Source organism: Anastrepha obliqua, chromosome 2 (assembly GCF_027943255.1).
Source record: "Anastrepha obliqua isolate idAnaObli1 chromosome 2, idAnaObli1_1.0, whole genome shotgun sequence".
Lineage (NCBI taxonomy): Eukaryota > Metazoa > Arthropoda > Insecta > Diptera > Tephritidae > Anastrepha > Anastrepha obliqua.
The window spans coordinates 63222876-63237916 of record NC_072893.1 but is presented as its reverse complement, the minus strand read 5'-3'; the positions used below and the strand labels follow the sequence as shown (position 1 = coordinate 63237916).

At 33.6% G+C, this 15041-nt stretch overlaps 1 protein-coding gene across 7 annotated transcripts in view; it reads left to right on the top strand.

Moving 5' to 3' along the window:
• The window catches only part of LOC129239307 (mucin-5AC), a 55339-nt gene that overhangs the window by 471 nt on the left and 39827 nt on the right, over nt 1-15041 (top strand). For 6 of the 7 annotated variants that reach the window (XM_054874724.1, XM_054874723.1, XM_054874720.1 and 3 more), the window contains exons 2-6: nt 586-2514; nt 2588-3688; nt 3754-3936; nt 5246-5287; nt 5346-5366. In XM_054874724.1, the coding sequence (XP_054730699.1) occupies nt 1615-2514; nt 2588-3688; nt 3754-3936; nt 5246-5287; nt 5346-5366 (2247 nt within the window). In that variant the 5' untranslated portion in view covers nt 586-1614. The remainder of the gene's footprint in view (nt 1-585; nt 2515-2587; nt 3689-3753; nt 3937-5245; nt 5288-5345; nt 5367-15041) is intronic. The other variant, XM_054874725.1, reaches the window with a different exon arrangement.

Here is a 15041-nt window from a genome sequence, read left to right as displayed (position 1 = left end):
GGCTAGTCCGCTGCCACCTTTTTTCGTAATTCCCTAGACTTTGTTTTATCAAGTAGTTTGCTTGATCGTTTCATTCTTAAATACATACAAGCGGACAGTAGAGAATGCAAATTGTAGGAACGTGTGGAAGGAAATGTGCAAAAATAAAATAGCGTTTATGCGATTTTAAAACATTTTCGGCATTGATAGAATCATCATTATACGCTTAGTAAAATAAATTAAATATTGCTTATTTTCACATGTCATTTAAATTATGCCAAGATGGAACATTTTTTAGTCATAGTGCTGTATATTTTTGTTTTAATTTTAAATAAACACTAGACAATGAATACTGATGCTGAGTAAATTTAGCTGAACTCATATTCTAAACAAATAGCTATTTGGTTTTAGTTATTTTCTTATAACTACGATCAGTTATATGTATACAATTTTTGATAAAGATTGAATCAGTTAAATCATAACTATTTCTGTGGGGAAAGATGGCAACTTCGTTAAGTCTGCAGTTGTCGAATTTTCCAAATCTGTACTTTCCACCGGCTTCGCTGTTTTTGTCTATGCACTATTTCTCCAATGTCTGTTATGCAGTGAAACATGCGACAGGGACAAATAGAGTTGCACAGAATATTTTGCAAACGTGTGAATTGAAGCTAGCCAAATGAGTAAATGAAATAGGAGGCTAATAAGAAAGGGAGTCTGACGACTACGAAAAAAAAAACAATTTGAGATGGAGGAAAAGCTAAGAGAATGTTAACAAAGATGAACCAAGTGAAAAGTAAAGGAAACCAAAAAACCAACAAGAAAGACAAAAGAAAAGGAGACAAAGAAACGAATGAATCTCTGAGTGTTGTATGTATTTTCGTATATCTTCGAATAAAATACTTCTTGTGTGATAAATATGTGAAAGAAACAAAATGTTACAGATTTTGAAGAGTTTTAAGTTTCTAAATTAAAAATTGGATGTAATAAAAATATTAAATGTGGAGATATGAGAAAAAGTAAAAGCAAAGGCAATAAACGAAACGAAGTAACAGAACTTTTTGACAATTTGGTCACAAGCGACTCGAGGAGGTTACTCGTCGTGTTCGGCCCAAATGAGTGTGGAAAGTGTAGCAAGGTGTGCGGTGGTGTAGAGCAGAACAGGGCAGAGAAAAGCAAATAAATGAAGGCACATCAAAGATGTGAATAAGAGTATGGAGTAAAGTGTGAAAAGTGGAAAATTTGCACAATAAAATTTCTTAAAAAATCAATAAAAATAGAAGAAGCAGAAAGTCAAGTTAAAGTATTTGTTCATTTAAAAATTTATCTTACTCGTCGAAAGCATAATCGATTCTCTGGCGGACGCGATTAACAACACAAAACAGAAAGGAATAGTAAGTTTTTGGTGTCATCGATTTTGCCAACCAAAGGATTTTGGACTGCCTTTCCTTTTGCTAACACTATTTTATAGTTCAATAAAGCCTATATTGGACTCGCCACTTGCAATGCCTTTGGAACGTGTACGTAAGAGGTCAATGATCCACTAAAGGGTCTTAAGTACTCTTTGTACAAACCAAGGCTTTAATTGTAGCTTTGGCGTAGGCGGGTACTGCGCTAAACCTTCACAATTAGCACAATATGGACCCGCACGAATTAAAACCTCCTGGACCGGGCTCAATAACAAATAGCACAACTAATTTAGGGACAACTGGCCAGCATGGATTACAGCAACAACTACTTGGCAGTGGGGAGCAATTAAATCTGCCTCCACCTTCGCCACAAACCAGTGGATCTAGTGGAGTCAATAGCGCAGCTGTTTCATTAGTTAGTTCAGTGTCCTCTGTTGGCGGTTGTGGTGGTAATGTTGGTACTTTTTATAACAATGTTGCTCCAAATAATACCAATAACGATGGAGACTCAGATACGGAATCTTTAGCAGCTATGTCAGCGAAGGCCAAGGCTGCAGCTGCAGCTGAACAAAACCATACAGCCTCTGCGACTAATGGGCACAATTGTGGAGCAAACACCCCCGTTAACAATCTTGGTTTGAATGCCAAACAGCAGAGACAACAAAAAAGACGTCGCGAAAGAGCACAAAGATTGCAAGCGGAACGGGAAAACCGTTTCGCTAACACTGCAAATAATATCCCAAATAGCGGTCTATTGTACCACGCCAGTAGCGCAGGAAGCATGGGCGAGGACAGTAATAATTCCAATGGGAACTTTACAAGTAGCAGTAATGGTAGTAATAACGTCATGCCTCCAACGGATAGCATTGCATCGTTGCTCCTTAATCCTCCGCACTCACCTGAATGTAATTCTGGATTAATGGCTACGCCTAGCGATAGTGAAGGTGAGTCGCTTGACGAGGACTTACTATCTACTTCTTCTTCTTCGACCCTACTTTTGCCCCGCGACAAGCCTCCTCCAAGACCGCCACCTCCAGTAAGAAGAAAACTGCCGCGATCACCTGTCTTGGAAGAGGAAATCATTGATGGTTTCGCAATACTTGAGTTCAAGTCTTATGAAGATCTTGAGGTAAATATAACATTCCAAAAATATATTAAATATATTAACTCGAAATGTAATCCAAATCTATTTGAAATTTCAGTTTGCGATAAAATTAGGACAAAAGCGAAAGGAAAAACGATTATCAGCATTGGAGGAGTTAACTTGCACATATAGCATTGAGGAGACCAAAATGCCAAAGATTATAGATACAGGTCAGCCTCACCCTATTCGCGGAAGCAGTAGTCTCAACCTGCCCATAAATCATATAAAAGATGGAAGTCATAACATTCGATTGCTGAACAATAATGGTAGCAATAGTAATTGTCATCCCGCTCAGACTGTAACATCATCCACGACTGTCCCCGTTCAAGACACTCCTCCAGATGTCATTGCACCTACATGGAAGAATCAATATCAAAATTCAAACAATAACAATGTTGGAAGTCATTTAGCAAATATTAATCAAAATATCAGTAACTGCAGCAGTATTGGTGGTAACAACATCAACAACAGTAATAGCACAACTAACGCCGGGCCACCAGCATCGACGGTGTTAAATCACAATGGTAATACTACCAGTAATATCAATAATAATAGCGATGGAGCTGGGAGTAGCAGTAATAGCAGCAGCGGAATTGCTGAAACAACTTCTAGCAACATAAACAATACCGATGAAGATGCTGTTATGACTCCAGTTGATGCAGGCGATGATTGTCGGAGCATTTTGACTGCTGTCGATAGTGGAGCTTCATCGGGAAGCTCTACAATGGCCGTAAACACGAAAGTTGACGTAGCTCCTAAATTGAAAGAAAATAATACTATTGTTTCAAGAACTAGTTCTGCTTCTATAGACACTTCCAATATAATTAGTTCCGTATCCGCGCCCAGCTGTGCGATATCGGTACCGCCACCAGCTTCCTCAATAATAGTAAGTGCGCCTACTTCTATGCCAGAGAAGAATAGCAGCAGCAGCAGCAGCAGCAGTGCATTGGCAAGTAGTGCACTACAATTGAATCAAGCTCAGCCAGTAACAGTACCAGCACAAATTAGCGACGGTTATCGTAACGTATTGCATTTGGAAGGAATGAAAATTGGTCCCAGTTCTTCAGTAGGAAATAAACCGCAACTGGATGTAGCTTTGGGAGCAAATAGTGGAACAAGTTCAAAATCGTCGAATCATTTCCTAAGTGTGACGGCAAATGTAAGCAATATAAACGTTCGTTTTTATACCCTGCCCATTATATTTCAATATATTTTTCATTTCAGTCGTCAAATCCTGTACAATTGCTTAAAAGCAGCAACAATAACATCAGTAGTGAAATGGCAACAGACATGCGAGGATTAGCATCGACGTTGGCGCCAGCGGTTGCAACAACATCACAGCAGTCGGCGCCGAAAATCGCTCAACCAACACCAAATAAAGATGATGTGTTTGATCGCATACGCGACGTAAGTAATCTAAGATTTTCATTATTATTCTGTGGGTAGAGTGAAATAATTAAAAAAAAAAGGCGGGGGCTAAGACTTATGGATCAAAACTATACATTTTCACTCATTATCCTTATGGTCGGTACTGCGCGCCGGAATAACCGACTTGGTAACTTGGTATCTGACCAAGAGCTGGCACTTAGCAAAATTTATAGGGAAGATTTTGTGCTGTCATAATAATTATAACATGAATAAATAAACACAGTCGACCCAGCATCAGGCCCACGATATTAGTAATTATAACTGAAAATTGAAGATTTCATGTCCTGCAGAAGTTACCAACAATATCTTTAAACGTAGAAAAGTGTTTTGCTTGTTGTAATATTATCGTTCAAGTGCATAATTAATTATATAATTTATTTTATTTCTTTGAACATTTGTAGTCTCTTTTTTTTCAATTTATTTATTTATTTACTATATATTTATTTAAGGTAACTGTTTATTTATGTTTTGTATTTATTTCTATTTTTAGATTCTATTTTATATCAGTTGCTTTTTACTGCATAAAAAGGAAAATAAAATTTATGACTTATTGTACATAAAAAAATAATAATTAATACTTCATAGTTTATTAAAAACTTTCGAAATAATAATCATGATTAAATTGATTAAAAAAAATCATATTATATTGAGCGATTTATTTAAATTTATTCCATCTTCGATTGTAATACTGTCCGTGCGTGTTAATTGTGTTAATTAAGAAAAAAATTAATCCCAATTGGGGAATTCGTATAATTTTCACAAATAATGTTTCAATACTCAAGATCTTGTTCCAGAAATTCGAACGGGTGGCCAACATTCATGTCCCCTGTCTTTCACTATATTAATAGTAAATACTGTCGCATTCTAATTAATATAAAAATATTGAAAATTGAATTTTGAATTGGTCGAGCCAAGGAGCACCAAGAGATTTGGTGGCTCCTAAAACACTCAGGCTAAAAAGCCCATTGTATTTAAATTGAATAAAAATATTATTTCGTAATTGTAACTTTGTGTAATTCATTGAAAAATATATTAAAGGAATAAATCCAAAAAAGGAATCAATACAAAAAAAAGTATCTGCGCTTGAACTGAAAAACTAAAACGCTCATAGGCAGTTGCCTATAACCGATAAAAAAGTTGCTTTTATTCACCTAAGCGCATAAAAAACTGCACGTATTGTTATTATCAAATATTTTTATCTTTAATGAATTTTCACATTTATTACTCAAATATATTAAATAATTTTTCATAACTTTATTTCATCTTTATTACGAATTTCTACTTTCAGGCGGCCGTTACATGCAAAAGTATTGGGATGGGGCATAATATCGTAAGTGATTTAATTCAAATCAATAAGAAATGTACTAACTTCTTTTTCTTCTTTTTAGTGTGATAATGATGAAAACAAGGTAAGTCAAGAAATAACATATTTTATGCAATAGTTCATTAAATGAATCCATAAATGCTCTATTTGAAGAGTATTCATTTTATTAGTTTATTTTGTTTTATCAAAAAAAAAAAATACTTTTTTAGTTTGGCTCATGATAATCAAGGGTTTTCATATACTTCCGACATTTGATTTTATTTTGAGCGAATACTGATGTTCATATGTAGTTTGGTAAATAGCTCAGGTTTGATTACACATAAGTCGCAGGAAACAAAAATATTTGGCTGCCGTAAAAGTTTGTCATTATAGTCGAGGTTTTGAGTGTAATAAGACGTATTTTGTGATGTATGCTCAATATAAACACATTTTCAAATGGTATTTCTAGCTCTTTATCCATTATATTTTATATTGGAACCGAAGCAAAATATTCCCGAACATCGGCGAATTTTTAGAGGAAGTATGTGAAATGGTTTAAGAAGCAGGGAAAACAAATACTCTTGAGCAAGGTAATTAAAATTGTTTATGTTTAGAACAGCTATTCAAACGTTAACAAAAACAAGTCACGACTTCTCGATTTTTAGTGTTCGAAAGATTATTAGAGAACACAACTTCAAATAAGAAGCCGTCACTGCCAACTCTTTATTAACCAAAAAATTTATAAAACACAAACTTGAATGGATTCGCCGTTATCAAAATATAGGCTGGACCAATTTTTGTTTTTTTTTACAAAGTTTCCTTTTGTTTTGGAATAATTTTTTGAGATGTGTAGATGGTGAAACTTTTATCCGTTATCAAAATATAGGCTGGACCAATTTTTTGTTTTTTTTTTTGACAAAGCTTCATTTTGGTTTGAAATAAATCTTTGAGATACGCAGATGAGAAACTTTCATCCAATGCACAGAGAAGCTCGCAGAAAAACTTCATGTTCATGGCTATTTTTCTACGGTGGGATTCAGAAAATGTTTGCCCTTCAGCGACAAACTCAACGCTCAAAAATTAATAAGAATTCTGATAATACCGATTGCTGGCATCTGCTAGAATGCCGTTAAACCTAGAAGCCTAGATTGGTTCTTACAAGAGAACAGCAAGCCAAAGTATCATAGTCGGTTCTTTGTAACCATAACGACCCGAATTTATATCCGGCAAAGAACTATCACTACTGCAGCATTCCATGTATATGTATGGGGAATGTTTATGCTTCTACAAAAACAACAACATTATAGTCGGCTCTGTCAGCATTTTAATGAGGAGCACGCTGTTAACGTATAGGTATGGCCGTCTCCGTCTCTAGATGACGGCAATATCACAGCGCTATACTGAAAATTTAGCTTTAAATTATCAGCAAATATGTGTGAGTATAATTAAGAAAAATGAGCGACTGGAATAACTTATTAAGCAAGTACTCTTGTTTTAATAAGTCAAATGGTTGGGGTCCTCAAACTTTTTTTCAAACACACTGTAGCTCGTGCATATTTTAAATAAGTCATTAACATCAAGTACGCATATTGGTTGGGTTAAGGGGGGAAGCTGGTCTAGAGCGCAAAAAATGGGCATATTTTATGAATTTATTTTGACTCAACAAAGGAATCAATCGAAAATCTGTGAAATAGGTTTAATAATATAGCTTTCATGGTACAAATACAAAATTTTTCGTCTGAATTAATTTCAAAATGGCCGCTGTCCAGCAGTTCTCCTAAGGCGCCTTTTTTTTCTAGTGGGTCCATTGCCGAAGACGTAAACTCCTTAATTTTTGTCCTGGATCAAAAAATAAAAATTTTTTAGTTTCTATATAACAACAGAAAGAGACGTACGTAGGATTTTTTCGATATTTTGTTTTTTCGCGAAATGGTGCACGTTTGAACAAAAAGTTACAATTTTCACTATAAAGAACGACATAAAATTGTTGATTAAAAAAAAAACTATGTAATATAAATAAAAAATCCTACGTACGTCTCCGGAGAAAGGTATTTCGAATGTATTGTCAAAATTTCGTAAGAATCGGTAAAGATTTGTTCGAGTTATGTCTTCGGCCAGTTTAAAAAAAGTGATTTCGAGAAAAACGCGTTTAAAGTTGTAAGTATTGTAAAATCATACTTGCGAGGCACTGCCGTCGAATGAAAAATTTGGGCATTTAGACATTTTTGCTGGCATCCCTCATTTGGTATATTATTTCTAAGACCCTAAAGCACCTTTTAAGACAAAAAAAATTTTTCGATTTTTTCAAAATTCTAGACCAGCTTCCCCCCTTAAACTGAATCGTTATCCCAGTTCTAAATAACTAAGTTACGTCTCACGGGCTTAGTTAGACTAGGAGTTCCACTAACAGTTTATACCAATGGAAAATTCATGGCAGAAAGCGCCTTCAACGCCACCATTTACTACTCCCCGGTTACAAATTAGATGTTTTAACCTACCTAATAAATAATATTTAAAACCTACTAATCATTAATTTACAGCGAATTGTTTTAAAACCATAATCACAATAGCTAAGCTAATTGGCCATTTAATCCCTCGCGTATAAATCGCGAGTCAACTCCTGTATCTGCTCTGTGAATGTCGAATTTGACTACTAAAATTTTATACGTAAAGTGTCAGAAGTATAGCCCATGGTCAGACAATTAAAAAACGTGGTCTTTTCTCTTAAACAAAGTTTCGGGAAATGTTGAAGGCACAGATCGAATGTCGTAAAAATTGGCTTTATCCAGATTTCGTAATTTACAGTATGTTTACCGATGACCCAATTTATAAAAAAAACAATATTTTACGGAATGAAATAAATATTTGAGACCGTTTCGACTTCCGTCTCAGTTTATCTAATACTGTTTTTTTTTTCTAGAAAGAAAAGAACAAGAAACATTGAACTCTTCTGCAAATTGTATATTGAATATAATAAAATTGAACGATTTCATTCCTTTTTTCGTAACAATGAAAGTTTTCGCACAATTATTTTGACGAAATTACAAACTAAATGAAGTATTTTGAAGATGCAACTCCAATTGGTTATTGGGTGTTGGATTTCTTAGCGGAGTTTTGTTAGCGGAATGGGCCAGCAACTGAACTTTCTTGTTGTTCCTATATTCGTTGATGATAGTTGCATAAAACTTTCCTCATGAATTTTCGGGGTTTTAGAGAATGCTTCTGAAAATTCTTGATCGTGTATAAATCAAATTTGTTACAGCCTTATTTAGCGTTATTGTATTATACTTTTTACATACATTTAGTGCTTGCAAATTTGGTCAGTCCAATTTTGTATGACCTTTTTTTCAGAGTAGATGAACTCACCTCACAAATAGTGCGAAAAAAGTTTTATCATCAGAGGCCAATGCCTTGATGTATCCCATAAAAAGTAGTCTAAAAGTGTTAAGTCACATAAGCACATAAGCTAAGTTGCCAATGGAAAGACCAATTTCTTGATATGATAATGAAATTGGGGGAATAGTTAATGCTTTCTCTTCCCATCAGTAATTGATGAATCCCCTGTGTACTTGTGTTTTGCTTTTCACAATGCCACAGAGCCACAGATGAGTACAACGTAAATTGGGCGAAGCACTCTGTGAACGTTTTTTACAGAACTCTGAATCTGAAAATAAATTCCCACAAATTGTAAATGGTGCTCGAGTGTAATTTTTTGCTTGGTAAATTGTCGGAATATATTGATCGCAAAAGTTCAAAAGCAAATATTTACTTGGAACATGGGTTGGCAGATAAACCTTGCAAAAGCACTATGTGGCATTTGTAAGAATACACTGCACTTCAATTGTTCACATTTTTGCGAGTCCTCTCATCAATTTTGTCTATAATACATTTTATCAAATAAGTACCGGGATGACTGATGTCAATAAAAAAGTATTTATTTTTCCTTCAACTGAACGAACTAATCCGAAAAAAATATTGTGCTTTAAAAGATAATTTTTGAGTTTTGACTATAATGAAATAAGTAAAAATAAAAACAATTGCGGTTTTTATAATATAAAAAAAAAATAGATAAAGAACATCTTTAATGTGCCAAACATGAAAAAAACCGATGTGACCAGTTGCAACTGAAAAATAATAACCCAACCTATATAGGAAAAAAAAGAAAGTAGCATACATAAGTTTGAAACAAATTCGAATTTGGAAAAATTGTCAAACTTGTATTTTTATTTATTCATATGAAATGATAAAACAAATGAAAAAACTCGACAATCGAAAAAGTGTTGATACACATCATGATTCCATTATTAAAGGTTTGCTCACATGTGACGTTCAATTTTTCACACTCCCTTGCAAAAGGTTGTATTTAAGAAGCGTGGAGAAAGTGGAAAAAATTGGGTATCTTTTAGTAAAAATGCTATCAAAAATCGTTTTTTTTTGTTTTTTAATTTTTATTTTTTAAATTTTTTTTCTTTAATTTTTTTATTTAAATGGAAACAAAGTGGGAACGGTTTAAAAAAATGTAAATTAAAATTTGAAAGAAAATAACATATTTAATGGGCAACATATGTAAGTCTATTTTATATATGAAGATATTTCTAAATATTCGGCCCTATCATAGAATCCATTGTGGAAAATCTACGAATACGAAAAAATGGTAATCGTGGATTCCATGTGAACACGAAAAAAGTGCTGCCAAATTCAAATGCCAAATTTTAATATTTTGACAACAGTTCACTTCAATGTAAAGAAGACAATTTGGTAAATAATCTTTAACACGCAAAGGCTCGAAATATTGTAGAAAGAACAATTGCCATCATCCACTTATAATGATGCAGCTTCAAATATTAGACAATCTATATGTAGAGCACTAGTAAAAAGTTTGTTCTTAGTGACAAATAAAATAAATTTTATTACAAAACATTTGCGGTTTTCAATAAAATATGTGTATTAATTTTTTTTTTGACAACGCTTCGAGGCTTTTATTTTCTACTTCTAACATTTGTTGTTTTATTTGATTTTTGGGCGCATTTAAGCACTCCATGTTTCTATGGTGCCTACCCTTTTCGTCTATGTCGGCTGCTTGGAAGTCCTTTAGAAGCGCTAGCTGCTCTTTAATAAGATCTGCAGCACTTGTATCGACTCGCTTTTGGACAGTTGTTGCACGTCTCGTAAAAGAAGGATTGCAGTTATCCGACAGCATGGATACGTCCGGATCGGGCCCACTATTCTCTGCTTCGACAGTAGCAGGTAGTCCCACACTTATTGTGCCAGTGATACCGTGTGTGCTGGTCTCTAAAGCGATCAGTCTGATGACTTCTTCTTCCATTTCATTGAAGTGGTGCTGTGCTGCTTATATCGGCCACCGCCAGTTGTTGTTTGCTCCCTCTTGTTTTCAGACAATTTTCGCTTTATATAAGCCTTCCAATCTAACCACACCTGAAATAATAATATGTTGTGCAAACGGATAATGTACTTATATACAGCCCTTTATTACCTTTTTCCAGCTTGATATATCTTTGGTTGGAGGGCCCATATATTCGCAACATTTTGCCAAAACTCGGCTACCTTTTCCTTTGAGCATTTGGAGAACCCCTGAGCAATCCCTGGCTTCTCCTTTATTAGCTCCAACAAAGTGGCATACTGCTGCCGGGTTGTTACAACTTTGTACCTGTGAAAATGATATGGCTTATTAATACATACATATATGGTACAAATAGAAGTTATTATCAGAAATTTCCAAGAATGATTTTTAATCAAAAAATGGTTTAACTTAATCCAATAATTATATTTTATATTACACTGTGCGACAATTTTGGGGTCATCAAAATCAAACCACACCGGACCTTTGTTTTCTGATATACCTATTCAATAGCAAAACCCTCGCTGTGTTTTTAAAAGTTAGCTCGATTTTTTTTTATTGCGTTTTGAAGTTTTCTATTTTCATGAGATTTTTGAGTTTTACCTGTACGCTAAATTTGACTTATAAATCGACCTTTGTTTGATTTAATCGATTTATTTTGTCATAGCTTGATGCAGAAATTTCGTACATGTACAAATAAACTTATTTTGAGAAGAACCTATATCTCAATACGCAATTTTGAATACCAAAATTTCGAAAAATTGTATGTTTTTACCATTTTTTACTGTAATTATGAAAATAATTAAAATTTCTCATTATTTCTTCTAGCAAAAATGTTGCAAAATGTACTAAAAAAGTCATTTATAAGATAAAAACATAAAACTGAACTTTAAGTTTGTTATTTTCTAAAAAAATAAATTTTTAACAAGATTTTTCTTCATAAAAATAATTTTTTTATACTCTGCTTTAAATTTTTTTTAAATATCTAAAAAATATCTGGGTAAAAATATTAAATAGATTAAGTAAAAAGAATGTAGACTTGAATTCTTATATATTTTTTTTTTTTTTATTAAAATAAAGAATTTTTACGTACTAAAACCTTAGAGACGAGCTCTTTTCGACAATGATTGAATTTCAACATCATCATTATCAGAGTAATCAGATTCATCAGTAAAGAATCCATGCCTGTCTCTTCTTCTTCTACCTCATATTCTTTTTCCTCCTGGTTACTGCATTTTCCTCCATTTTCTTCCTGGTCGTATTGAAAAATATGTTTACTCCACCAACATATTTCGGCTAGTATGGCACCTGGAGCTCGTTTTCCTCGGTATCTTGACTCAAATGGCATCGCAGTTTGATGGTAGCGCTCTCCTTACTCATCTGATTCTGTCGACAATTGTTGACTAAAATAGTCCAAATGTTGGTGAAGAAAGCGACATATGGACCCCAATTTTGGAAAAAGCATCTAGCATTCGTCGCACAGATTCTTTGTAATTTGGAGAACGATGTTTGCCTAAAAGTCCAACTATTATTTCTTTTAACGATTCCCACGCAACGATTTCATTGTTTATTAGGACCCTGTTAAAGTCTTCAGACTTTACCAATTTGCGAATGTCAGGACCATTTAAAACGCCTGAAATAAATTAAAAAAAATATATATAATATAAATGATATATATGTGTGCATCTGGAAATAAATGTATCTCAGAATCTCACCATTTTTCAATTTTGCATCACTGATCTTCGGAAAAATGTCACGTAGGCAGGAAAACCCCTCATCCCTTTTAGCAACAACCATCAGGAAATTTTTCACAATTCCTAGCTTGATGTGAAATGATGGCAAAATTATTTTTTTGGATGATACAAGTTCCTTGTGAATTCTATTGGCGTCTTTCTTTTCACTTTCATCTCTCATTTTCCAATCGTTTTTTTGGTATTGATCCCCTTTGTAACGACTATCCCAATCACACAAAAAACACATGTGTTTAATGTAGCCAAGTTGAAGGCCGGTAAGCATAGCAATCACCTTCAAGTCACAACATACACGCCAATTGTGATTTTGATAATCGACCAATTTTAAAATGCGATCCATTTTTTCTAATGTTTCTTTGGTATCGGTTCCGTACGCAATTGGTACCGACGGCTTTGAGTTGGTTTTGTCAAGTAAAACAGCTTTTAAACTAAATTTCGAACTGTCAATAAATAGCCTCCAGTCGTCTGGACTGTATTTAATTCCAAAAGGCATTCTGCTTTGTTTTTTGTGCAACCAATTAACTAAACCAACATAACAAACTCTACACACTATGTTTGGCGTCCAAGGTACATTCAAAATAACTTCACGATCAAAATAATGTCTGTATGCTACAGTAAAATCATCACTGATTGATCCATGCTTTTCACTCGCTGGTGTGAAACGTCCACAACGATAGCAGAAAACGTTAATATTTGCAGGACAATTGTACATTTTTTATTTTCTTAATTCATAAAAAATTCACGTAAATGAAATTAATAAATTCAAATATGTTAACAAAAACCGTATTGTTCACAAAATATTTAGCGCGTCAAATGTGTTTTAGGAGTTGCTATGCACGAACCTGATCTCGCAAGATTGCTGCGATCTTAGAACAGGTAAAATCGTTGGAACAAATTTTGGAATTTCTAAAACAAACATTTCCTGATAAGACAGACTACAACCTTATTTATACTTTTTATTTTGGAATGTGTGCTAGCCACTTTTCTATGTACTTAACAGGCTAAAAGTCTTGTGAGACCAATCTTGCTTTTCACAACGATAACATTTTGTTACATCCAATATTCATTGGAAAACCGTATCTGGAAAAAATACTAGCAAAAATAGAAAAATTTGAAAATGTGTATAACGGGTGGTTACGTATAAAATTATTTTCATAATTACAGTAAAAATGGTAAAAACATACAATTTTTCGAAATTTTGGTATTCAAAATTGCGTATTGAGATATAGGTTCTTCTCAAAATAAGTTTATTTGTACATGTACGAAATTTCTGCATCAAGCTATGACAAAATAAATCGATTAAATCAAACAAAGGTCGATTTATAAGTCAAATTTAGCGTACAGGTAAAACTCCAAAATCTCATGAAAATAGAAAACTTCAAAACGCAATAAAAAAAAATCGAGCTAACTTTTAAAAACCCAGCGAGGGTTTTGCTATTGAATAGGTATATTTTCAGAAAAAAAAGGTCCGGTGCGGTTTGATTTTTGATGTCGCACTGTGTTATAAATACATTTTTAAATTTAAAACAGACAATTAACTTAACGAAACATTTGCATGCGAAAGCAAAAACAAAGTTATCGAACAAGATTCGCCGCTAGCGAATGGCCTTATGGTTATAGCTCAGTCGACTGGCATAACTCACATCTTACAAACACATATAATTTAAGGCAGCTCTATATCTCTATTTGAATTGGTTTGTTTAATTTTCAATTAATTTATAATTTTTTTTCATCATCAAAAAGAAAGTTTTATAAATTCTTCCCGAATTATCACTTAGGTGAAGTCATTTAGCTTCATCTGCTTGCATGTTACCGCGGGTGTTACGGATTGTGATTTACTACATATTGTAGTTGGTAACTTATGTATTTTTAAATCAACCGAGTATATTTGAAATTGTTCGAGCGCAATGCGCAAAAGATTTTACATAACATCCTGATTTAACGCGTATATAAGGATGTATTCCATCTCATACTGGTCCTAGACGTACTGTTACAAACCACTGAGCAATTTCTTGGTCTCAAGTACAGGCTTTTGAGAACGAAATGTTTTTCCTACAAATTTTACTTTTCCTCCACTTTTACTCAAAATTTCATGAGTTAGCAACACAGTTTCTTGCTAAGGGAGCCGATTTGTCAAGAGGGAACGAAAAAGCAGTTTACTGAGCATACTTTTTATTATTGAATCATGGATACACATCACAAATTTTAACTCTTGACAGAATGTTGTGCGAATACTAGTATCATTCAATACTTTTCAACTAATTAGTAACTAAATGTTATTTGGCATAATTGTTACATTTATCGTAGGTAAAACCCTAATTCTATCTTAACCCAATTATACCAACTATTTTGAAACTGAGTTTTCTATATTTACTTAAGTCGCCTGTTCGGATTCCCTAAAAATATGTCATACTTGCTTTCTGTCACATGATTAAGTAATAAAAGATTGTGTAAAGTTTGGCGACTGATTTCGGATGTTACTTAATCCATTGATGCAGTTTGGAAATAAGGCAAAAAGTGCATACGTTTCTGAAAAGGTAGTAAAAAATTAAAAAAAGGGCGATGTGAATCATAGAATAATTTTATGTTATTTTATGAATGGTTTATATTATTATGATTAATGATTTATATTTTTAACTTAACATTTTTCACATACTGTATATAATAATAC